The sequence below is a fragment of the Zonotrichia albicollis genome, chromosome 6 (assembly GCF_047830755.1).
Source record: "Zonotrichia albicollis isolate bZonAlb1 chromosome 6, bZonAlb1.hap1, whole genome shotgun sequence".
NCBI lineage: Eukaryota > Metazoa > Chordata > Aves > Passeriformes > Passerellidae > Zonotrichia > Zonotrichia albicollis.
Window position 1 is genome coordinate 36,423,696 of NC_133824.1, and position 25,569 is coordinate 36,449,264.

At 38.6% G+C, this 25,569-nt stretch overlaps 1 protein-coding gene across 7 annotated transcripts in view; it reads right to left on the minus strand.

The window, feature by feature from the left end:
- IFTAP (intraflagellar transport associated protein) overlaps nucleotides 1–25,569 on the minus strand; it is a 40,614-nt gene that overhangs the window by 13,302 nt on the left and 1,743 nt on the right. For 3 of the 7 annotated variants that reach the window (XM_074543199.1, XM_074543198.1, XM_074543200.1), the window contains exons 2-5: nucleotides 15,386–15,540; nucleotides 3,549–3,706; nucleotides 1,944–2,015; nucleotides 963–1,017 (exon numbers count right to left, since the gene is read on the minus strand). In XM_074543199.1, the coding sequence (XP_074399300.1) occupies nucleotides 963–1,017; nucleotides 1,944–2,015; nucleotides 3,549–3,706; nucleotides 15,386–15,494 (394 nt within the window). In that variant the 5' untranslated portion in view covers nucleotides 15,495–15,540. Of the gene's footprint in view, nucleotides 1–962; nucleotides 1,018–1,943; nucleotides 2,016–3,548; nucleotides 3,707–15,385; nucleotides 15,541–22,411; nucleotides 22,573–25,569 lie in introns of all 7 variants that reach the window. The other 4 variants (XM_074543201.1, XM_074543202.1, XM_074543204.1 and 1 more) reach the window with 4 other exon arrangements.

Genomic DNA, 25,569 nt, shown 5'->3' on the forward strand with positions numbered 1-25,569 from the left:
CTTTTCTGAAAGGTTGGAGAAAGAATATTTGCTGTGAACCTGACTTACATTGGTTTATTATTTTCTTGTGAGATACTGGAAGTCTCTAAGCCCTCAGACTTCACAGGAATTCAGGACACACAGAAAGGAAAGACTAATCAAAACTTCACTGTAAGAGTGGAGAGATCAATCAAGTGGCAATAGCTAAGAAACCAAGCATCAAAGCCCTGCAGCTTCTGTGTGTGACCTCAAGCAAATCCCTTAATCTGTGTGGCCTGGTTTCCTTGTACAGTCACAGGTATAGATGAGGAAAATTAATTTAAACACTAAAAGGTTGTCACTTCTGTATGTAAAGACCAAAGAAGGACCTATGATAGACAACTAACTATAGACATTAGCATTCCATTTACTTTTTGGAGGTGGGAGAGTTAAAATTATTATAGACGTACAGAAGAGTTCAACACAACTCAAAATGCTCCTAATTGGAATTTTTAATGAAGTTCACTGTGAATTCAGAATCAGTCTAATCTATTTGAAGCCCAGGATGATATTGTTTTAATAGGTAGGGACAGCATTTTCATTAAATATTTCCACTTTACAGCACTGTCTCTTAGCACCCACATTACTTTACAAAAAAAACTTTTGTAATGGCTGTAATTTCAATACACAATAGAAATGCATGAATATGGAGAGATTTTGCTAACAAGAAGCACTCTGCACTTCTAGAAAAGCTTGGAAAAAAAATAAACTGCACCAGGACAAAGTACAATAAATATTCCTCTTAATTTATTATTTCATTACCTCTTAGAGTGGGGAAATTCGTACCTCGGTTTGGGGAACTGGGGCAATGTGGGGAATATTCTAGTAATAGAAGAACTGAGCAAGAGCATCTCTTTTAGGGGAGAAGCAGTTCTTTAATCAATGTTCACACACTTGCATTCGAAGACAGAAAACAATGGTGAATACGAAGGGGCGAAACCTACCACTGCATGTCTCTTCATCTGTGTCTACATCTTCCAAGTGTAAGTACTTGTCCACCTGCCATGAAAACCCAAATCGGAAAATAGATAAAAATGTATCAATTTTATTCCTTATAGTACAATCTAGAGCAAAGCAAAAATGCATTAAATTGTCTACTTCATCTTCTCCATTTTCCCCTGTGTTTTTCCAAGAAAGCATATGAGTTTTCTTCGAAATGTGTAACCCAAAGGAAGTAGTTTTAGGTATAGTCAAAGATTTACTGCCAAAATTGCCACATAAGTGATGGAAAGGAAGCTCAAGCTGTACAGTAAGTTTCTCAGGAACTTAGTGGGAAGATGGAGAAGTAAAATATTATCATAGGAAAATGATGCATGATAAGTTACTATGCAATTTTGCAAGCTCATTTCATATGACACAAAGAGAATACATGCTGTAGGCAAACTAGAGCTTGATCCTTCTGTTTTGACACTAATGGTAAATTGATTAGGGAAAAAAAAACCCGAAGAATTATTACATTTCTAGTATTTCACCTGGGGCTTCACTCTACTGTTTTCTCAGGCTAATGTCCCTTGAACAATCTAAACTATTTAAAACATATCCAAAGACAAGACATTTCTCATTTCAGGTACCACTCTGAATAGATGCACAGGGTGAGAATGAAAGGTTTTTGCCAGCCTATCTGCAAAGAGTGTTACCATGGAGGATTGACTACATGCCCTGGATTTTCTTCTGTGTTTCCATGAAGTAATTAAAGATGCTCTCAGATTTTTTTTTTTGAACCTGGTTTGAAAAGTCTCAAGACTTACATAACCTTTACACTTTAAAAGTACACACTCACTAAGATCAGAAAAAATTATGGACTGGTCTCATTCTTCTTTCCCACAGATGGGAAATACATCAGCAAATTGCAACTAATTTGTAAATTAATACATGAAAAATCAGTCATGTTCTGCTCATAATCCCCATTTTGAAGAAAACCTCACCTTCACTTTTTCAGACAGACTGAGATCATTTCCAACAGAGACACCAGCTGTTGAGCACTCACTCATCACTGCCTGTAGATAGATAGGCAGAAATACTTACATGCATGAAACAGAATCAAAATCACATAGCTCCTACTGATTTATACACAGTTTACAGAATCACAGAATAGGTAAGGTTGGAAGGCACCACTGCAGGTCACCTTGAACAAGAAGGCTCCCCTAGAACACATTACTCAGCTTTACAGATGTTGTATATAAAAACTTTTAAAAAGTGAATGGAATGCTCCTGAAAATAGAACAGGTACAGGTAATTCTCTGAAAAACTACACAAGACCAGACTAAATCAAATGGAACAACAGTGCAAGTAATCACAGCATACCTAAAAAGCAGCATTTAGAACAGTAGCACTGTTTTCAATAGCACTGTTTCCCCCATTTTCCTTTCCCAGGGCAGGCTTAAAGGTTACAGTGGTCAACTTAATGTACTATGGCCTCTTCCTGCTACTACATTGCAATTTTTCTGCTGCATTCTGCTATTATTGTATTTGTTTCTTAAACTGCTAATGTGACAAAAATGTGCAGGCATGTCTGAACCTTTTTCTTTTTTAGAAACAAAAACATACATAAAGGTTTATGGAAGTTCCATTGCATAAAGGATAACGGAAGTTGTACATTGCTTTATGTGGCAGAAAGACAATTCAATGTGGCTAAAGTAAGAGACACAGGGACAAATTATACCAATGAGGAACCAAAACTTCTTATGAAAAAATAGCAAAAAAATATTGTCATTATTATTACACAATCAACTGACAGAACATCATTGTTTTAAAAGCCCTGTTTGATTCTACTTCGAAGACATGTCCTAGCAAGGAGGAAAGTGGCAGCTTCTGCTCTGAGGCCTGGCAGGCCCATCATTTGAAAGCACTTTAGTGTGTTACTCAACAGACACAAAAGGACCTGCTACTTCTTTTTTAATAAAATTTAATGAAGGGAAATTTTGAGATTTTTACAGACTAGATCACAGCCTAATTATTTGTTATTCAGGCAGGAAGGCAGAAGTTCTTAACAAGTTGACTCCGATTCCCATGTCCCTTCCTTCCAGATGATGTCTGTTGTTTTCTTGTCCCTACACATTAAATCCCTAATCCCTTATGTTTCAGAAGATCAAAAATGCCCCTGGCCTGCCCACTGTTTACTTCAGGCAGTAACATAGCTTCAGGAACAGAGAACTCTGTACTTCCTAAAATCTACAAGAAACAAAATGAATCTGTCCATGCTGGTGGCATCCATACTCTCAGGATTTTTTTTTTCCTTTTTGCCAACCTCTACCACAAGCTGCAGTTTCAATGAAAGCATTACTTAGCTCATTGCAGGGTGCCTTATTTGTTAGTCAGATTATGGCAGCTCTTCAGCAGGGCAAATGCCACTGCCAAACACGATCTCTGCAGGTGCCTCTCTAAGCATTTAACACTTAGGTAGTATTTTAAATATTTGCCTCACATAGGATAAATACCACTAGCCTCTAACATTTGGACAGTGTATCTCTCCATATTTTCATCTGTTTAAATGTGGTGCTTGTCCACATGGACAAATGTTAACTCATTACCTCATTCTCATTTGGCATCTGTGGTGGAAATGACACCCACATTTCTTTGCTTCTTTCAGGTGAGCCATCCTGTTTATTTCTGTTTGGTAATTCAGAAGTAGAACATTTTTTTCTTAAGGAGTCCACTTTACTTTCCTGAATTGTCTTTCCCTCTTTCTCTGCAAGCAGAATCACACCAGATCAGATAACACAATGCATTACCCAAGAAAAAGAAAAGTATGTGTTTAATTACATTTAATAGTGACTTTTTTAGACATTCATTTTTCCTCTCATGAAAGCTTCCATGTATTTAAAGTATAAAATAAAACTTCAGCATAAAACCTTACCAGACTTTACCATAAAACTGAATATGCAGTTTGAACTTCAATTGCAGAGAGTTCTACCTATTCCTCAGTACTGAAGAATTCATTATCACAAAAGCTTATGCAAGATACAGAAAACTTCATAAAATCAACCAAGAATATAAATACCCCAAAAAACAAGACAGTAAGGTTACACCTTACTGCATCTAGAAGCTGACTACTATGTGCATGGAAGTATGAATTTCCAAACCCACACTGAATAGCTGGGTTTTTTTCCTTCAACCTGGCAAAAAATAAAGTAATCATAGCCAAAATAAAAATGCAGCACTTTTTATTTTAAAAGTACCATTATCAAATAAGGAGCAGTTACAGGTCAATCAATTAAAATGAACTTCACACCACATGTTCCTAATGAATAATAAATGCTCATTTAATTAAGCTTTTTGGGTTTAGTTTGAAAAATTTACTTTGCAACAATAAGAAACACTGCACCACATTTCTAAAGCATAATTATGTATTATAAGCATTGAAGTAACTCTTGTGGAGAGTTTTAATGATGCCTTTGGGGTTGCTACATTGAGCCATACAGCAAAGAATTATTAATCCCCTGGGACAGCTCTGTGCTGCAGTTACTGTGACATGCAGTAAGGGCTGGCAGCCTGGGCATAACCTGAAGTCCACACTTACAAGAGTCAGGGTTCATACAAAGCAAACCACACCAGAGCAACCTAGTAAACAGGTTTCAATGTTTATTGAAATAACAGATGGATCTTGTGAATAATTCCTAAATCCCAGGTTTCTGTAACATCTTTCTTCTCCCTGCTTCTTTTGCAAGAACTTTCCTAAAACAGTGTTTGGATACAGCAGTACATACGAGCCATCATGTTTTCTAACACATTCGCTTTTTAAGCCTTGGAAATGAAGCAGTATTAGACATGAAAATCCATTTTAAACTCTTGACTGGTAAAATGGTCATCCACTATTTGAAGATAATTTTACTCTCACCTTACTTTACAGCAAGAACTAGATGGCTAGCTCAAAAAACTTCCTTCTTTTTTTACTTTAGCAGTAAAACAGGACAGGCTTCCTGTTTTATCCTAAGAACTTGCCAGTTTTATCTTAAAGACTGACAAGGCACAAAAGAATATTAATGTATTTTGGGCCAAATGTGTACTGGCAAATAATGAAGCTGAACATTTGCAGACCAGCAGAGTACCAACAGGGCCTGAGGAGCAACCCAGGGTCCTCCCTGTGCACATCAGGAGCACTTCTGTATGAGAAGTGATAAAAAGATTCTGGAAGCCATACACTTTTCTCACCAGACCAACAGAGAGACAAAAGAAATCATCATTGGAAAGATCAGAAGCATAATTCATAGAGCCAACAGACTCTGGGTAAACATGACATTCCTGCACTAGCCCATGCTTTTCTTGCATACCACTGTGGTCATTCTTCTGGGCTATAAATCGGATCACCCTTCTCAAAAATATAGGTTCTGAGTTCTCCAGAGAAAATAATACCACTTTTAGCATCAAAAGACCTATGACACATAGTTGGGCAGTTATAATTAGGCACACATATGAGCTGACAATTTTACTTTATTAGGTTATATATTTTCTGGACACCTGAGCTACTGTCACAGCTAAAAGCTAGAAAGATTAAATGAGCTAGTAAGAAATCAAGTGCATTCAGAGTATTTATGTGCCATTTACCAACCCCAGCCTACAGCTTAGAAGCACTATCCCTTTTCCTAAGAGATCAGTCATAAACTTTTGACAGAAACCTTTTCCCGGTTAAGACCACTGCAAAGTTATTGGGTCTAGAATATTAAACAATACATTTGATGAAACATTCAGCACTGCAATGTGATACTAGATTCATGACTGCTTGTGAAGAAAAATTCAGAATAAAAATGTCTGAGCAAGCCAAAGGAGTTGTTAAATGCAATTCTGTGGACAGAGAATCTACTATGCAACCACGTGCATAATGAGGCCATGCCATATAAATTAAAGGGGGACAGGTGATTTAAACATTATGTTGCCAGCCTGGAGCACAGTCCCTCAGGACCTGTAAGAGCCAACTTCAGCTGCCCAAAGCAACTCCTGACACCTACAGCCTCCCAGTGCATGCACCACATAACTGGCCCCTCTGAAGCAGTAATTGCAATGAACTTGAAAAATGTTATTTAAAAAACCACACAGAAGTTGTTTTGAAGTTAAAGAAACTACAATCCGAAGACAAGCATCACAGGTGTATTTCTTTGCTAGTGTTCTGAATTTCAACCATTTCTGTTCTTACTTTTTGAAGAGAAGGGGAAGAAGGAAGGATGGCATTCAAGCCAGCAAGAGGATCACTGCCTTTCCCCTGACTAAGTGATAATTGACTCATTATTCACAGTCACAGCTCTCAACCTGCCAAGATCCTGTTGCAGAACACTGGCCTTCACAATATGTGATAAAAGTCAAAAATAAGGGATACAAACACAACAAAATGTAGTAGAGGAAGAAAGTTGAAATTATATATAGATTCACATATTTATTCTGCAGACAGATTCTGTCTCACTTTTCAGTCATTTCACTGTCAGTATCTTAAAAATGAAATAACAAGCCAACTGAGATCTCTAGAAAAGTACATCTCAGTCTCTCAAGAGCAGTATCCATCATAATTGTGTGTCACTATGAGTATGGTGCAGACTTCAGAAACATGTTTCAATCAAAAAGGATATCCAACTTGATAAATTTTTTTCTCTCCTGCTATCTATCCTCTATATAGCCTACAATTCTCTTTGTCTTCCAATTTGGACAGGAATTTTTTGAGAATGTCTAGTGATTACCCACATATTTCAAAGAATAATGGAGTCACTTATCACAAAACCAGAGAAGAGAGCTACCTGTATTATCAGGAAAAACTTACTGTCAGTGAAATCTCTCAGATGACATAGTAGCCCCAGAAGAATGATAAAATTCTCATGGTCTGAAGCATTTCAAAGCCAGACCAGACAGAACAATCAATAACACACCACAGAATACATTGGACAAAACAATTCAAACTAACAGGTACTTCCCACTTTTTTCAATTGGATTAATTCATTTCAAAAACAAAAACTTGTTGAGATTTAGAAACAGGCCCCTTTAGCTATAAAACAGCAACAACAACAACAACAAAAAATACTCATACAGCAAAGCTACTATTTTAGTTCCAATTTACTTTTTTGACCTCAAATCCTGGACTGAGGGCCAGCAGAAAGCCTATGAATTCCTTAAAGCTCTTCTAAGTTATGCTTTGATGGAAAACCTGGAATTCAAATATTACAGTGACTTTCTGCAGGACTCCTGAACAAAAAAACAAAAAAAAACAATTTTACTCACAGTACTATAATAACTGTCTTGACCAGAGATAAGAAATACAAATGTCATGTTCATTCACTTTCTCCATTCTTCAAATACACCATCAGCAAATATTTTAAAACAAGAAAAAAAGGCTGTCACCGAAATGTTTCCACAAAACACCACTTTGACATGTTCACAAGGTGGTAACACACTCTAGAACTACCTGTATTTAACTATTTGTAACTATGCAAACCATTGTGCAGCACTGCATTCGTTTACCCTAAACTACAAGCTGTAAGAGGAAAATAAATTTCAAGGCTAAAAATCCAGTTTGCTGAGAAGAGAACTTTTAGAACCTTTTCTTAATTTTTGTTAACGCAATCAAAGCAACTCCCACATTTCCTGCAGTAACCCTATGACACAGTAACTCTACCAAAACTTGCAGACTCCCTACACTAGTATATTGTCCTGCTGGGAACAGAACATAGTGTTTTAAAGTTACTTAGCCTAAAAAAGCCATTCTGATTTATGTTAACCAGATACCTGTTTCCATGTATTTTTATGCATAAATTGCTGTATATCAATGCAGTTTGACTGACTTTTCAACAGAAGAATTATCCCATATTGTATGTAGCTGGAGGATTTCAGTACTTGAGTCCTACATGCCTAAATGTTTAAAATTAAGAACAATTCAGGTGTAATTCAGACACCTAAACATCATCATGTAGTGCTGCTTTAGGAGTCTAAGGGCTTAGCCTCCTGATGCCACCCAAAAAGGCAGTGGACGTTTTACAGATATTGTGCCATATCTGCCCACACTCAGCATCTGCAGTGTCTATCCCATTACTATCTGAACTCATGTAAGGTCCATTCCAATCTCACTCCATCAAAATCTGCACTAATTTCAATGGCAGTGATCTCACAGTAGTACTGAGCAAGCAGAACTCCTTTACAGCAAAGACCTTGCCTAAAACATTTACCTCAGTGAGCAAATTAATATTTGTAACACAAAAATTCAGCTGGTGCAGCCTTTTCCCCTAACGTCTTTGATCTTATCCTGATTAAATGACAAACAGTCAGCACAAAGTATTGTCTAGACTTTTTTTCTTCCCCCTTCAGAAAAGGTCAGGTTTTACTATAATCAGTAATATGGGCTTGATTTTTTAATTTAAATTTACCCATTTCTTAAGGAAATTCCACTGTATTATTTCTTCAGCTAGGATAATACCGTGGACTGGGACAAGTAATTTCAATGGGACTAACTCTAACCTAAAAGGGTAAACTCTTCAGTCCTGATAGTTACTTTTGACTGCCATTTTTGGATACTTATTGTAGTATGTTTAAAAGTAAGTCAGGAAAGGACTTTTTTATGCGTTCCTTCAGGGGAAAGATTAATGACTGCTACTATCAAGTATATTTTCAGCTACTCTCACAGACCTGCTCTAGCTTAATGTACAGCAATACTTCTCTAAAACCAACTGAGCTCCTAATTTTCAAAAATTTAGCTGTTTCTTTATTGTATCAGTATCTCTTCCTTTGTACTTAATGGAACATATGTGTTCTGGTTTTATGTAGTGTTTATCTGTATCAATATATATGTCTCTGTTGTGCTTTTGATAGTCTCAGTGTTGGAAAAAGGGCAGTATTTCCTGTTTATTCCTCATTCACCCCATCTGATCATTTAAAAATTCATATGATTCTTTCACAGCTCAGCAGTGTTGTTGCTGGATACCTTCTCCATTTGAATACTAATGCTGTCAGTGAAATAACAAGGCAAATGTGCCCTACACCATTTCAGTAGCTTGTACAAGCAAAATCCTATTTCTTTCAACATATATACAAGAACTCCAGACTTCTTTCTGAGTTTGGGTTATACTAAGCCATGCTCTGAACCTTTGGAGTTTATTTCTTAAATACTTGGGTTTTTGGGTTTTTTTGGTTATTTTTTTACAGTCAAAGAAACTGCCAATTTGTTTAAAGATCTCCTCAGCACAAGCAAACTACATTAAATACATATGTTGGGAGCACTTTAAAAGAACAGCGATGTACTTTTAAAGAATGTACTTTTAAAAGAATGTGATGTACTAATAAATCAGGGCAGGATCAATCTTGAAGTCTTTCAGTGTGCTTGCATCCTAGAAGAATTCAGCACTAATAGGTGAATAGGTAAGCGCTGAAAGAAACAAGCAAATTGTATATAATTAAAAGCATCTGACATTTTCATACAAAGTATTCATTTCTTAACAAATAATATAAAAAAGATGACAGCAGGTGGGAACAAAATAAAATGTCAGAAGGCTCAAGAGTTTTGAAAATGCTGGAATTTGGATATTATTATCACAACAATAAGGCATCCCTAAAAGGCCTGACTTATTTTTTTAAGGCAAAAGCCTACTTTCTTGAAATTAGGCACTTCTATTTAATTTTATACTGAACACTGAAAAGTACTCAATTCTACAAAGAGTTCAGCATTAAACTGGAAGTGAGGTCACTCGACTTCTGATTGTCCTGTTGAGTCACTCATACACAGCTCTGATCTCTGACATTATTTGCTCTGTGTCATTTCCACATGTTTCCACATGGGCTTCCTCAGCTCACTGCAACACATGAAACTAAGCCAACAGCTGCATTTAGTGCACTTTGATGCCTTTCTAGAGAAGGTGATGAGGTACAGCAGAATTCACTCTGTGTTACGGCTTTTCATATTACCAGAATTCAATCACTGCCAATATGCCACTACAGGACAGAACCTCTACCAAAGTATCAACAGCAAAATTACTAAATATTTCCCTTTCTATGTTCTAAAAAATCTCAGTTATGCAAGAGAATGAATATATTTATTATTTTAAATCTGAAATACTCTTCAGAAATTCTTTAGTAATAAAGGCATCACAGAAAACAAAGAATTGCTATTAGGGCAGCACTACTGTTCAAGAGCTGTTCAAGATTCCAGGAGTCTGAGTGCCCCTGTACTTATCTGGTGCTGCCACTGAGTTACTGTGCAAATGCACAAGTCACCTCCCTTCTTTCAGCCTATTTTTTCTGTCCATACAATTGAGATGAAGTATCTTTCAGAGCAAATACCAGGACAACAAATATCCATAAAATAGATCAGTTATTATTATTTCAAAAATAATCTATTACGTTTGCATTTCTATGTCTAGTATTTTTTCTACATTTAGAGGCTTTGTATTGTATTTGGTTTTATACTATATTGAATAAAAGCTACACAGAGATAGCTACTGAATTTATGATCAATAGAAAACTGCAAATTTTGTCTCCCAGCCAATTCTATCAAATGATCCAGCACAACACATCAATAAAAAGTCCTGAATTGACGCTGTTTCCCTATTTCATGCCCTGTTTAAGTTCCCTGGGGATGACAGATTAATTTAATTCGTTTTACTGAACTGTCTAGTTGCTTTTATTGGCAAATCTACTCATAGGTAGAAATTTCTCTTGGGGTTAGCATTGTCCTACTGGTCCATTTTTAAAATAAAAGTGCATTCACTGTCACTTCTCATATAGTTCTCTGCTATGCTTTCTGCTGTGAAGACTGACATTTGTAAAGTGCCCCCACTGACACTTATATGGGAAGTTTAAAGCTGTTGTTTTTCCTAAATGTGGTTAATGTAAAAAGGAAGTAGACAGCCACAGTCAAATGGACTGTGAACTGAATATCTTGCCCAGCTTTCACAGGGGAATTAAGTTAATCTCAGCACAACACAGAATATGGCCCTGGCATGCCACCTGTAAGCACAGAAGTGATCAGTAACTTCCAAACTTCCTCCACTTGACAGTTTGTTCAACACAGAAGCATCAAAACAACAGCACCAGGGTTAAGAAGTTTCAATCCAAGGTGTGGCTTGCTTAGATGGGTCTAATCAAGTTCCAGGGAGTTCAACACACTGCCAGGCAGTGGGAGGGGTACGAAATACAGCAAAATTATCAGCAGGAATGGAATTAATTTAATCCTAGTGGTCAAATGCCCAGAACCATGGAAAAAATGCAAATCTTAACTTGGATCTGGGTAAGAATTTTGTTCATGTCAGCATTTTCCTATCCAGCTGAATGACCCCTAATCCTGTATTTTTAGAAGTGGGAGAGGAGTAATTCAAAATCTATATGAAAATTTTGAAGCTTGGACCATTTGGGGTTTTTTTTCTGTATTTTTGGTACAAGGTCAAATGAGATATTTTATGCTCCAGTGAATTTCCCATTTTTCCTCTAAGTTTTAAAATATGAGCAGATGCTGCCTTCTGATTGTGAGCATCAAAGCTTTGCACCAGATTTCAAACATTCTCCCTAAGATTTGAAAGAGGCTTTTGTCCTCTGTGGCAATTTTTTCAAAAGTGGAGTTGGATGGATTTCCATGAGACTTTGTCCAAAGTTTTTCTAGAACGTGTGTAGCTTTGAACACACCACTCATTGACCACATCTGCAGAAATCTGTATCATCCACTCCTTTGTAAATTCAACTCTTCTGAGGCTCCTGCAACTGCAAAGCTTTACAGTGAGTATGAAAGATTTCATCTTCCTGGACTCATGCTCTAATTTACTAAATTACATTTCCATGGGTTCACCAGCACTTTTGCCCATATATTCATCTTGTTAATATTATCCCTGTGACAAAAAAACACACTTTGGATGCTCTAAATAGGAAAAATAAAGAGACTTAACTAGAATCTTGACCTAGCCCTCAAATGCCCATCCATTACAGAACCAATAAAAAAGGTTTTAAAAAAAAATCTACTTACGGAGGAAGTACTCCTATAATTTTAAAATTTTATTTATTTAAGCTATATAGGTCATGTTCTGTTGGAGCAGTATGTTTTATAGGCTGAGGTCAGGGTTTCAAAAATATATTCACATATGTTTATCCATTTTCCATCAGAGTTGTAGATGTGGATAAATAGTCTTACTGTAGGATTTACTTGTCAATTAGTCTATAAACTCTCATTTTCTCACTGCACCAAACACATTTTAAAAAACAGAGCCACTGGGATTTTTAGGAATACTAAAATCTGGAAGATTAAACTTCCATATCAAACATAATAGTTTTATGGTCCAGCTAAGTTATAACATATCTCTGTGCTAGTTAAACCAAACACATATCATGAAACCAATTACATAGAATTTAGAAAGACTCTAGATCTTGTTCTATGTGAACTAAGAGAGTACCTTTCCAAATTGCAGAAGGAAGAAGAGAAACAATCAAAGGTAATATCAACATTCAGATACAATAAAAAGACAACTTTCTAAAAATGTGATTTTCTTGATTAGGATATAAGCAATTCTCAAAAAGCCAAACTGAAGTCAGGAATGTAAAAGTTCATTAATCCTGCTTCCCACATTCATAAGAATGAAACTACTCTCAGCAGAAGGTCCTAATGTGTTCACAGGGAGTCACTCCAGGCTATTTATAGCCTCTGAAGTTCTTTTTAGCTAGGCTAGAAGAGCCAAGGATGTTTGGGTCCTTCTACTCAAGGTATATTCTTTACAGCTTCACTGTGTGTAAATTTAACATTTGAATAAAAATTTAAAAATCACTAGGGTATCAGATTCTTATGAGATGCTTTCAAGAATAACATAGAAACTTCAGCTGAAAATATCCTTGCAATGCCAACTGCACATCTAGGATAAATTCATGCACAAGTGAAAATCACCTTCTGTAAATATGTTACTCTGTGAAATCAATGGGATCCAATTAGTTTTGTGTGTTTTCTGTTTCCAACGTTATGACAGACAAAAATCTATCAGATGACAATGTATGTTTTATGCTTTAAGTAAAATTTTTGCAGGTCACTAGTTTATAATGCAAACCAGCATGTTGGGTACTTTTAAAGGAAAATGAAAGTGGGAGGAAAACAAGTTGAGCTGTTCAGTTCACACCATCATAAGAACCTGCATTTCTAAGCATTTGATTCAGGTAAAGCTCTACCTTTTATATGATTTTAGTGGCAAATGCCTACAGTGACAGTGCAAGTGACTGAAATACACGCTGAGGCTTTTTGCAAGTAGCATCATGATATGCAGCATGCTTCTATGATAGGAGCTATCCCCAGTGTATCAATCATACATAAGAAGACCAGAACCGGATTTTCAATCCTCTTATCTCATCCCCCAGTGTCTCCTTTCTCTTCTATATTTTATAGGCAGGAGAGACAGAAAGTTGCCACAAGATTATTCCTGTGGTAGCTTCAGCTCCCCCACTGGTTTCCTGCTCAATGCTTGTGACTGGCACTTAGTTCTGCCTGAAGGATAAGGACAGGACAGACTTCTGAGTACCAATCAATGGGGCATGCCACATGCTGTAATTGAAAAATACAGTGCTTCTGCAATAGTATGAGGACATCACTTCAAGTGCAAAGCAGTGGTAAAGAGAACTGTGAGTAATATATAGCTTGCACTTATTTTTATGGCACCTGTCTGAACATGGTTAAAAAATGTGAACCTGAGCTACAGAATTGGAATTCTTGTAACTCAGCAATGCTCAGATCAAGGTTAGCTCCACTTTTTATTTCATCTGCCGAGCGTGAGATCTTTTCAGCCTAATCATCTATCTGATGTCCTGCTGTACCTTCATCCAAGTTACCTGTTAGCTTGGCACAGGATGGGCCTGGTTGGAAGTGACCACAGTGGGTCACCTGGTTCAACCTCCCTTCCAAAGCAGGGACAACCCAGAACACCTTGCACAAGATTGTATCCAGAGCAATCTTGAGAATGTCCACTGAGGGAGACTCCACACCCTCTCTGGGCAATCCAGTGTTTGGTCACCTGCAAAGCAAATATCTTCTTCCTCATGTTCAGGTGGAACTCCTGTGCATCAGTTTCTACCCATTGCCTCTTTTCCTATTGCTTGGCACCACTGAGAAAGGCCTGGCTCCATCCTCTGACACCCTCCTGTCACACACCTACAGCATTGATAAGGTCCCCTCTCATTCATCTCTTCTCAAGGCGGAACAGGCCAGACTGCCTCAGCCTTTCCTCCTAACTGAGATGCTCCAGCTCCTCAATAATCTCTGCAGCTCTCTGCTGGACCTGCTTGAGGAGCTCCAAGTCTCTCTTGCCCTGAGGAGCCCAGAACTGGACACAGAATTCCAGATGTGCCTCACCAGAGCTGAGCAGAGGGGCAGGATCGTTTCCCTCGGCCTGCTGGCAATGCTGCTCCAAATGCACCCCAGGATCCCATTGGCCTTCTTGGCCACTGCTGCTCTTGGACAGCTTGTGTTCCACCAGGACCCCCAGGTCCTTCTCCACAGAGCTGCTTTCCAAGAGCTCAGCCCCCAGCCTGTGCTGCTGCAGGGGGTTGTTCCTCCCCAGGAGCAGGACCTGCACCTGCCCTTGTTCAATTTCAGAAGGTCCCTCTCTGCCCTTCTCTCCAGCCTGTCCAGGCCCTTCTGAAGGGTTTCACAGCTCTCTGGGGTATGGGCCACTGCTCCTGGCTTTGTGTCTGCAGGAACTCGCTGAGGAGGCCTCTGCCCCTTCCTCCAAGTCAGTGATGAATTAGGTAAACCAGACTGGGCCCAGCATTGAACCCTGCGGGACACCACCAGTGACAGGGCCCCAGCCAGACCCTGTGAGCTGATCATGACCCTCAGGGATTTGCCACTCAGCCAGTTCTCAACCCACCTCACTGTCCATTAATCCAGCTCACCTGAGTTTGCCTACAAGGATTTTGTGAAGGACAGTGTTGAAAGCCTTGCTGAAATCAATTTAGACAATATCCACATCCCTCCAGGTAACTGTTTCATCACAGAATGCAATCACTTTTTAGAAGGCACAAGCACAGGCACAGCACAGTCATCTAGTGTCAGTAAAGCTGTAAAAGTACCCAAATTGCACACTTCTAATCTCAGGCCATCTCACACTATTAAGTACTTTCCTTAGGCTCTTCTTTTATGGAGACTTCTCAAGCAAAACACTGCAAGATGTACTTAGGAAACATCTATCCTTCCAAACAGTGCATGTTCCCCCCTCCTCCCCAAAGCAAGCATAAATGGCTAACCACCTGTAGAGACACAGCAGCCTGGGAAACAATCTTTAGAAAGTTGTCCTTAAGGTTCCCACTGCTGAGAGGGAAAAAAAAAGCTTCACAAGGATTTGCCTAAAGTCACAGAGCAGGTGAGTAAATACCACTGCTCGTCTTTTTATCTTTCCTTCTGTCTGTGGTATCTAACAGGAGATTTGGGAAATTACATACATACCTTTCAAAAGATATGTGAATGTACTTAGAAACTCCTCATAGGACTGCTCATGGCTATTAATAAATTGATCAAGGATGCTGCTCTTTAACAGTTGTTCTCCCATGATCATCCACACTTTGAGAGTCCAGTAGTATATCTGGTTTTGTAGGCTGCTCCTGCAATAGAAAGAAAAGAGCTATATATACCTGCAGGCAGAAAATAAATCAACAGAAAAGTCCCTAGTTCACACAGATGGGCACTAGAAAGTATACTTTTTTCTTCTCTCCTTGTGTAGTTCTATCTCGTCAGTGGAACTTTACTCAACATTTCTCCCAAATTTCACATGGACATAGAAATTTTAAGTACAAAAGGAGAAATTGTGATCATTTATGCTTGAAATTTATGACCTTGTGTAACATGGGCCACAGAAGAGCCTTGGCTGTTCACTCCCTTAAGTTGTTCAGTCTTTCAAACCCTGCCTTCTTTGCAGAAACAGTGACACAAACAGCATGTTGTATTTAACAACCAGGACACAGCTATACATTCAAATTTTGGACTGAGTCCATCATCTTCAGGTGCACTGCTCACTGTACCATCAAAGCCACAAACTCAGATTTTGGACCACACATAAAATGACAATGACACACATCTGTGTGCGTGTGTGTGTCTGTGTGTGTGTGTGTGTATGCTGAGGCAGGACACAGGACAGGGACAGCATGCTGGAGACAGACAGCCATGCAGGAACATGAGGATCACTCTTGAGAAGGGAACAAATGCTGAGAGCTGAAGGAAGGGAGCTCCACTCTCCAGTCACACAGCAACAGCTTTGCAGCCCACCTTCATCACTTAACCAGACTCTGCAGGTCCTGAACAGCCCTCGGTGAAGCATGCTGAAGTTAAACTTGCTCCTAACTCAAAAAAATCTGTGTAAATGCATTTTAACAGCTGCATGACGCTAAACACTCACCCATATCACTCATTTTTCATACACATAGGTCCACACTAATAGAACCAGTTTGCACACGTAAACCTGATCAAGGAACGCATTATACACAAAATGCTCAATTTGCATGTGCTCCTCTGTCTCCTCTCCCGATTTACCACAACACTAAGAGGTGGATTTTGGGAAAGAAAGCTTAATTCTTTAGTAAAACTTCAATAATACTAAGGAAAGACTGCCAACCTGATACTGAAGTTAAATAAGATTGAAAAATAATTGTTTGGAGACCAGAAAGAAAATAAAGCATGACTTCTAACATAAAGCCCTAATTTTGTTGCATTGCCTGCTTCCAAGGAAGACTAATGTTCTGAAGATATCAGAATACATGCATACCCACACGACCTAAAGTTTAAGTTTTCTAATGTTTTACAAAATCCAACCATTATTAATCTCTCTGTGGACTGACAAAGCAGAATACAACTCAGCAGACTCTCAAAGTTGTTTATGTCTATTACAGGGCTTTGAGAGACAAGCAGTGCCTTCTATTCCTCATTATGATTATTAAAATCATTACCTGAAATAGTGCTGTGATTTGTAAGGCTATTGTAAAAGAAAAAATGTATATATCTACTAATCAATAAAAAGTTAATAACTTTGTTCTTCTTTTAAGTCTGGTGTCTCAGATCTCCAGCTCCCTTACAAACACTAACAAAATAAACTTAAAAACATTTCCATAAGGAAGAGAAAACAAATACTATTCCCACTAACAGATTAAAAAAACAAGTCACCAGGAATTTAAATGATTTAAAAACAAGTTAGTGGAGGGCTGACAGCCAAGCTTACATTAATTCACTCTCAAACGCTCCAGGAAACTAGAAAATTAATATGCATTTTGGGGGCATAATCATATCCTTAACCATCTGCATGGCAGCTTTCTCTGTGAAAGCCATGCTCTGCAGCCACCAGATCTTCAGCCTGAGATTCAGCACCCAGACCAGGTGGTATCAAAAATCATGTATTTCAATTCTTACTCTGCTGTGCAGCTTCTACTTCCTACAGAATGTGGGAAACTTCACTTCAGATATTCCCTTGCACAGCTGTTATTGAGGTCTACAGAATCATCTCCTCACGGAGAGCAAAAACCAGCCAGGTCCTAATGAAAGCCTAGGTTCTGTCAGAAAAACAGCCACTTTCCCAGACAACAGAGGAGAGACTGGCAGCCAGAACTACCTGTTCCCGGCTTGCAATCATTTTCCAGAACTGTTGGTGCTGTAGCATGGCCCTAAATAACAGCAAGTGCAGATGATTGTATGGGGGGAATATCTACTATCCCTGAAACTGAACATGTGCTTAGGATGGGTGGTACAAGAAGGGTGTTCAAAAATTTATCTCAACCCATCAAGGCTTTGGTATTTTTTTCATTTTCATTCCACTTTGTTTTCTGCTGCTTCCCACCTACTTTATTCCAGAGTCTCTCTTAAATGATCACCACACTGTGTCAGCCACAGAAAAGTTTTGTGAGGTGAACAGCTGAAACCAGGCTGACCAGAAGGCTCTCACCTTTGCTAAGGAGCCAACCAGTAGTTTCTACAAAATTAAAAGGCTTCAGCAAACACCCAATTCACAGCCTCAAGGCAATGACTCCTTTAAACTATCCTGAAAAAATGAAAAAATACACAGTAACGGATTGGAATCCTCCACCATTTAAAAAGTTGATACAATGACACTTCAAGGAATGAAATTACTGCATTGTTCTGGTAAAGAATAGATACTACTAAAATCAAAAACTTATCTTCTTTTTTCCCCAAAGGAATCAAACTAACTTGGAAGTGTCAAGGAAAGTAAAGCAAGGGTATCTGATCCTTTCTTTGCACTGGCTTTGGATACTTTTAGAATCAAATATCAGTAAGTGATGCATTCAAGCAGCAACTATGCTTTCTTCTTTTTGCATTTCACTCCTGCTCATCCATCCAAATTAATGAGGTTTCTTGAGGCAATCACTCATTAAGCCTTGCTGATCATTAGCAGATTGTGCAAAATCAATTTTATTTCTCAAAACACAGTCTTCTTCCAAGCAGTTTAAGACAAATCAGAAATCTCTGCATTAAATCAAAGAGGCAGGTCAAGTGAGTACTAGCATGATTTCAATTATACAGTGATTAATTCTATTAACACAAAATGTGCTGGAATATAAACTTCCTGGTTTATGTTGCATTTTTAAGTGTTTTATGTTTGTTTAAAATACAATAGAGGCAATGAAAGAAAAATCAAGATTATGAATTTTTTAAGGAAAGAGCAGTAAAGCTAATTGTCTCTACAAACATAATAAAATCTTATGTAATGTAATTTTTCAGGGAGAAAGAACCAACTTCACTAGCACTTCTGGCATAGGTTCAAGTCAGATTTTCACAATATGGATTTGCCCTCCTAGAAGTCATTCTCAATTTCAAAAAAAGGCTGATTAATAAATGGGTTTTTTTAATAGTTCACCCATAGATTCAGAAAAAATATCCACTAGGTACATCTGTTATCAGGATTTTATAATTATGTCTACAAAAATCAGATTGAACATAAATACACTATTTTTAAATCTTATACTCTTTTGCCACTGGAAAATGCCGCATCTTTTTTCCCTACAGAGCTATCACAGTAACTACACTTTTAACAAAATTGTTGCAGCAATGAAGAATGAGGGAGCAGCACTGCAAAAAGAATGAGATTTTAGCAGACTAGTGCACTCAGAATCAATTTAAGTCTATCTAAGTTCTGGCTGCTCCCGAAAAGGCCACCACCACCCCCACTTCCTCTTCACCTCCTGGTCCACCACTCCAGTCCATCTCTTGGGCAGACAAAATCAACCACCAATACAAAATAAACCACCAACACAAAACCTGGGAGTAAACAGAGCAAATGCATACAATATTCTGTTTTAAAGATATATTCTCCGATCTGCCTTTCAGCTGTTCGATCACGACTGCCTATACGAGGGGACAGCGTGAGCAAGGGAAGGATGCAGGATTGCCCCTTTGGCAGCCTGTCATAGCTGCTTATGCAACCCAGAAAGCGCAGCCTCCTCAGGAACACCCTCACAAATGGCCCAGAAAGCTGTGCCTCCTCCATGCTGCAAAAGCAGCTGCCAGCAGGGCACTCCTACACCCACCGCGCTGAGCTGGAGCCTGCAGTGCACATCATCAGCCCCCACGGCGCAAAGAGGCAGGCAAAGCTGGAACTCAAGCCTGTCCTTAACAAATGCTTGTTGTTAGCTATGCACCGTGGCTGCTGCCTTAACAAACATCCCAGGATGGTGCTTTAAAAGTAGGCCAGGTGAAAGGTGTGATTCTGGGAATTCCTGCTTGAGAAAGACATAAAACATTTTGAGTCAAGCAGTTACCCATTTTCCTGCAGGCAGAAAACTGCCTCCTTCTTGTCTAGACATCTGCAAACCTACATTTGCAGAAGAAAGCCCTCCCTGCTCTACTGTCCTGCCCTACTTTTCTCCCTCCTCCTCCTGCTACCACCACCTGTGGGGAGGCAGAGCTCCAGGAGCAAACACAGAGGCACCAAGTTCTGGCCACAAGCAGGTGCAGGTCAACCCAGCTGGAGGAAAAAACTGAAAGGTACGAAGGACAAAAACTTTCAGATGAAGTTCCTTCCAACATCTCTCAATTCAATGTGATCTACACAGTTAATCCTGTTAAAATCAACTGGATGTTTGCCATTGCCTTCAGCAGGAGGCCTTAAGGGCACACACTTAATGCATCAGCAATTTGTGGGGATGGGAGCTGCATCTGCTTTCCTGAGTGCATTACTGAGCCTGAGAGCTGACCTCTAGATGGACAAAAACATGTGCCTCTCATGCCCAGCTCATATGAGCTTTTAAAGGATATATTCATGGGCTTTAATTGCAAGCAAGCATATTGATCCTTTTGGATTTCAGTGCTATTATGCCAGTGCCATACCTGAGCAGAATTTTTTTTTATGAATTTCCAATGGCTTCAAGAGTACTGCTCCCTTTAAAGATAACCTGAAAGCCCATGGCAAGAGTAACACTTCATCCAAACTGCAGCAGCCACTGCCCCCTGGAATGTGATTGCCCAGCATCTGACAGTCAAAGCACAGCTGGATTCAGTCACATATTTTAGATAAGCCCTCCAAATAAAGCCCTCTCCCTCACAAGTTAAATACTGTTTACTGTCAGTTTTAGATGAGACAGAAAATTGAAGACTGTAGGATGCTGGACTCCCTGTGCCCTTTTTTTACAGGTTTCAGCCTGTGGGTCCTGGCTAAGTATCCAGCACATTTGCATTCTGGCTGGTAAACCCTACACAAATGAGTAAGGCAGCTTTCCCTTTCCCTGCTGAGCTGGAGTGCATTACTGCAACCCACAGGAAGCCAGCTACATTTCAGCTCAGAGATGACTGTGTTTTACTGGCAGAAAATATGCTGAAAAGCCTGGAAATATCTCAATGCAATTTGGAATGATTTGGGATGAAGAAGACACAAACAACAAATTATTTTAAGAAATTAATTGTAGAAGAAGAAAATCAAGTGAAATAAAGCATTTCCATAACAGTGAGCAATCTGCTGAAAATATACTAGCTCTGTCTGTGTTATTAAAACAGAAATTGTGAAAGAAAAGTCTATTTATTCCTTTTCACATGGGTTCTTTGCCAGTTAAATTCAGGATGGAAGTCTTCTTGCTATGACCAGGACAGTTTTCAACATAATTTGCCTACCATGTAGTTACATTAATCTGAAGCTATTTGCTGCAGCTTCTCCAAAGCACTTTGTCACTGACAGTCAGAGACCAGCTTGGACAGACCATGTCCTCATCCAACAATGGCACGCTGTTGTCACCAAAAAAATTTAATTTCTCCATCTTCTCAACTACAGTAACTGGAAAAAGAATTTATAAAGATAAGGCATATCAACTGGTAGAAAAAGTACAAAATTAATGTAAAATATTAAAGTGACACAACTGGGGACTAGATTTTTCACTTAAATGTTTGTTGGGTTTTGGGTTTTTTTGTTTTTGTTTTTTTTTTTTTGCTGGTAGATCTTTGACCACAGACCCAAACAAGAGTCAAAATACATCAAACACTTAGATAAAAAGCTGTTGAGTTGGCCCTACTGAAAATACAAACAAATGTGATCTGAAAGCCCTCAACTTTGGGGAAAGTTCTTCAGCATTCAACTCTGCGCTACAATTTCCTTTTATCTTTGTTTCAGAAGAAAAGGCCCATATGGATGCTACAGGGCACAGTGCCTTAGCACTGCCTTAGCACTCTTATTTCAGATGAAAAACATCAGCACATCCTATCTGCATTACAGTTATTCAGTGTCTCAAGACAATTTTCACAAACATTTGGTGTGTTTGCTTTGCTGTACTAATCAAATTCCATTTCAAGTTCCTTCTATTTCTATTCTCACAGCAGTTTCAAATGGGAGTTGAGATATTTCTAAAATACTGTGCAGCAGATGTTGTAACTCAGGAGTGGGTGAAGTAGGGCCAGGAAAACAAAAGCAGGGAGCTATGAAGAGTAAATTGTTTTCCAGGTTTTTCTGTTTATTTGTTGTGCTGTGTTATGCAAGTGGCTTATCCTCTGTGCCCCAGCACTGCTAGCTGTTGAAAGGATATGTTCCCAGTGGACTTCCCAGCCTCTCAGTATTTATTTGGTGCTGGAGAAAAGCACTGTGAAACTGATGAAAAATGCCATAGAAGGGTGCAAAGTTTTATTAGTCTTTCAAGGTCTGATCAGAAGGCCACTGAAGGAGAAAAAAAGACATTTCTAATTACTTCAGTGGACTTTGAGTTGGACTTTTTAGTCAGCCTTCACTCAGTGAACTGCATGCATTTGTCATTTCCTTTGCTCTGTTTCAATGTCATTGCCTGCTTGCAGCAGAGCACTCCTGGGGAAAGTAGTATGCCAACCAGCAAGAACTGTTTTCTTTTACTACCTATTGAAATTATTTTTTAACTCAACATTTATTTTAAATTATGCTTTAAAATGGCACTGAAAAATTCTGAAGATGATCACAAGGTTGATAGGTGTAACAGAGTAAAAAAACTCAACCCTAAACAAGCGTATGCTGCAGATATTTACAACCTAAGAGGCACCTGCTGTCACTCTGAGCTTCTTCCACAGCAAAGAGTTAAAGCTTCTGGAGACTGGTGGGTTTCTTGTTGTGCCATCTGAAGAGAGGAGAGGAAAGGAAACAACCCAGTCACAGCCAGTTAGCCACAGCAGATCGAGTTCTCAGAGCACATCTGCAAATTAAGCAGATAGAATCCCCTCCATCAGGCTGTCTCTGCATGCCACGAGCCCCCTGGGCTGTCACAGAAGATTCCTCACATTGCTCACATTTGAATCCCAATTACACAGAAAGATTACAGAGGACGCAAAAAACTGCTATCAGCCAGGTACGTCTGAATTACTGCTTTGCTCAAAGCAAACTTGGTTGGTACACTTAGAAAATGTTTTGAGAAATACTATATAAAAAATTTCCTTCCTTAAGCTTCTTTATGGAGGACTTCAAACTTCTGTGTGTGTCTGGATATGATTTTGATTGTGGACAATTTGGAAACAGCACTTGCTTTTCAGGGGTACGCTTTTCCATTTTGGAAATGAAAAAACAGATCTATCAAAGGGAAAAAACCACAACACTGCAAAATCAATTTAATTCTATACTAGGTACCTGTGTTCTCATCAAAATAACTGCAAACTAATTAATGGTCAGCAATGGGTGTTTGCCAGCTAAGACTCCATTATATCCTGCATTTCATTCTCTCAGTGCCCAATCAGTGCAGCTCAAATATCTTATTTTTGTATAAATGAAAAAAGGTTCTTTGTGTTTGCTACAGTTCATAAGATCAACTCATTAGTCATTCATTATTTTGCAGCATTCAAATTACTGTGAAATTACTACAAATAATACTTTCAATGCTGAAAAATATGAGATGTCACACTAAACAGCAGCACTGATTAGTCATTGTTCTCCTGATTAAAATGTTTTTGTTGCCTAACTAGCAGGTAACAGGCAAAGCACATAGGTGAACAAACCATTTATGGGCAGGGTCAAAGAGGACAGTAAATAATAAATACAGTCTGTGAGGGACTCAGTGCTTAAACACTGTCATCTAGAGACATTTCATGAACACTAGATTTACCAGGATCTAGGACACAGAACAATGGCAGACTTGCTTCCATAGGAGAAGGCTGAAGACAAGGAAGACTATCCAAAGGTATATGAAATGTCAGCTGCTGTTTAGGTCACGCATGCTACCCCTTGCCTCTAAAAGATGTTCCTCCTGTACTTCTCTGTGACCACCTAATAAGGTTTCTGAAATGGTACATCACCCAAAATTGTAACTATGTCCATCTATTTCCATAGTAAGCACATTTCAAACTACATTAGCTACTGTTTTTAAAAAACACCTTCTGTCTTCATCTGATCCTTCTATAAATGTATTTCCCAATGCATCCATCAACATCTGAATTCCTTATGATCTCTTCTTGCCATATAAACAACTCTTATCTGAAAAGTCTGCTCAAAATACTGCTTGATTTTAAAATACACAGGGAGAATATTAGTTTTTCTCTTTCTGTTCACTTAGTTTCTAGCTCGGGTGTCTACTGCTTCCCAAATAGGGGGCTTATAAAAGTAGTGCTGCGATTCTCATTTATTTGTATAATCTTTACAGCTTAACCTTCTATAAAAACACCAAATATGATGAAGTATGACTCAAGTCATCATAACTGGCAATTGTTTATTAACTCCCCCTCCTTTCTTATTTGTCTTTACTCATTGCAGTGTCTCTCTCTCAGTATCCTGTGTGGTACCACAACAAAGGCATTTGTCTGTTTATCTCTGCACCAGCTGTAATGCTAATCCAACTTCAGTTTTGAGCATAAAGCCACAAAAAAGCACTTTAAACTCTTTGTTTATAAGGTTAGATCTTTTGGGTTCCCCAAAGCTGTTCAGGGTTAGATGAGCCATGGCCCAAAGGAATCAGTGGTATTGGAAGGTTAGAGTTGGAGGTCAGCATAGCCAGAGAGCAACCACACTGTATTGACACACTGTAATTAGCAGGAAAATACATGGAAAGCCAAAGCAATTCCAGGCAGTGTCTAAGAGCTACTTCTGTCCAAAAATCTCAGATAAACATTCCTTCCATTACAAACTGAACTGCTTGCTTATGTAAAGTTCAAGAAATATTAAGAGACAACAAGGAAATGTGTTTAAGTCTTCTTAACCAGTATTTTCTGTATGTCTATCAATCAAATAATTTTCACTGATCTTTTCTCCACTCTGTATCTGCAGACTCTTCAGACAGAGAACTCTTCAGAAGTGAGTACTACTCAATATCTGGGAAATAGTTTGTGACATTGTGGACACTAAAAATTGCCCTATATGGAGATTCCTTAAGTATATGTAAAAATATAAGATGCGTACCAATATGTCAATTAAATTGTTGGCCACTTTTAGTACTCCCGTTAGACTTCCAATATAAACCAGCAGTCAAATGTAGAACAGGAGAGGTAGAAGATAAAGAAGTCTAATTTTGTCATATAGAACAGAAATTTTCTTATGGCATCTTCAGTATGGAAGACATTTATTTTTCTAAAGATCCTTAAAACCAAAGGAGCTAAGTAACCAGACAGTACGGAAGAAGAGAAAAATTACATCTAATCAAGTAAACCTAGCTTAGTGCAAGCTCCACTGATGATGCCATTTTTGAATGCTCGTAAGAAACAAGCAGCAGATTCCTGTTTAGCATATCACCTGAAGGTAAATAAATTCATAAGTCTTTCTTTATGCATAATAAGGACACAACCTGCTGTGTATACCGACATGCTCAGAAAAGGGTTCACTAATTTAATTAACTTATAACCGAACTTCACCCACAGTGCAGTACTTCTGAAAAGAAATCTAAATGTAGAAAAAACTAGCACCGTCAGGGCAGAGGCATTAGGCTATACAGTGAACAGAACTCAACCACGATCTCTGGATGATTCCACAAGGTAAGACAGCAATTCCATTGATTGTTTTTCAAACAGACTCAGGAATGGCTAAGCCTACCCTGTCTGTGTGCTCTGGCCTGAAAACACCTCACCTTTGAAAAACATTCCATGGCAGGTCCCTATTTTAACACAGCAGTTCCCATACCAGGGAATGCAGGCAGGCAGTGCAGCAATATGGTACAACATGGCAATTGATGCAGCGTCATCAGTTCCCGTGTTTTTACAGCAACTCTTCTTCTACA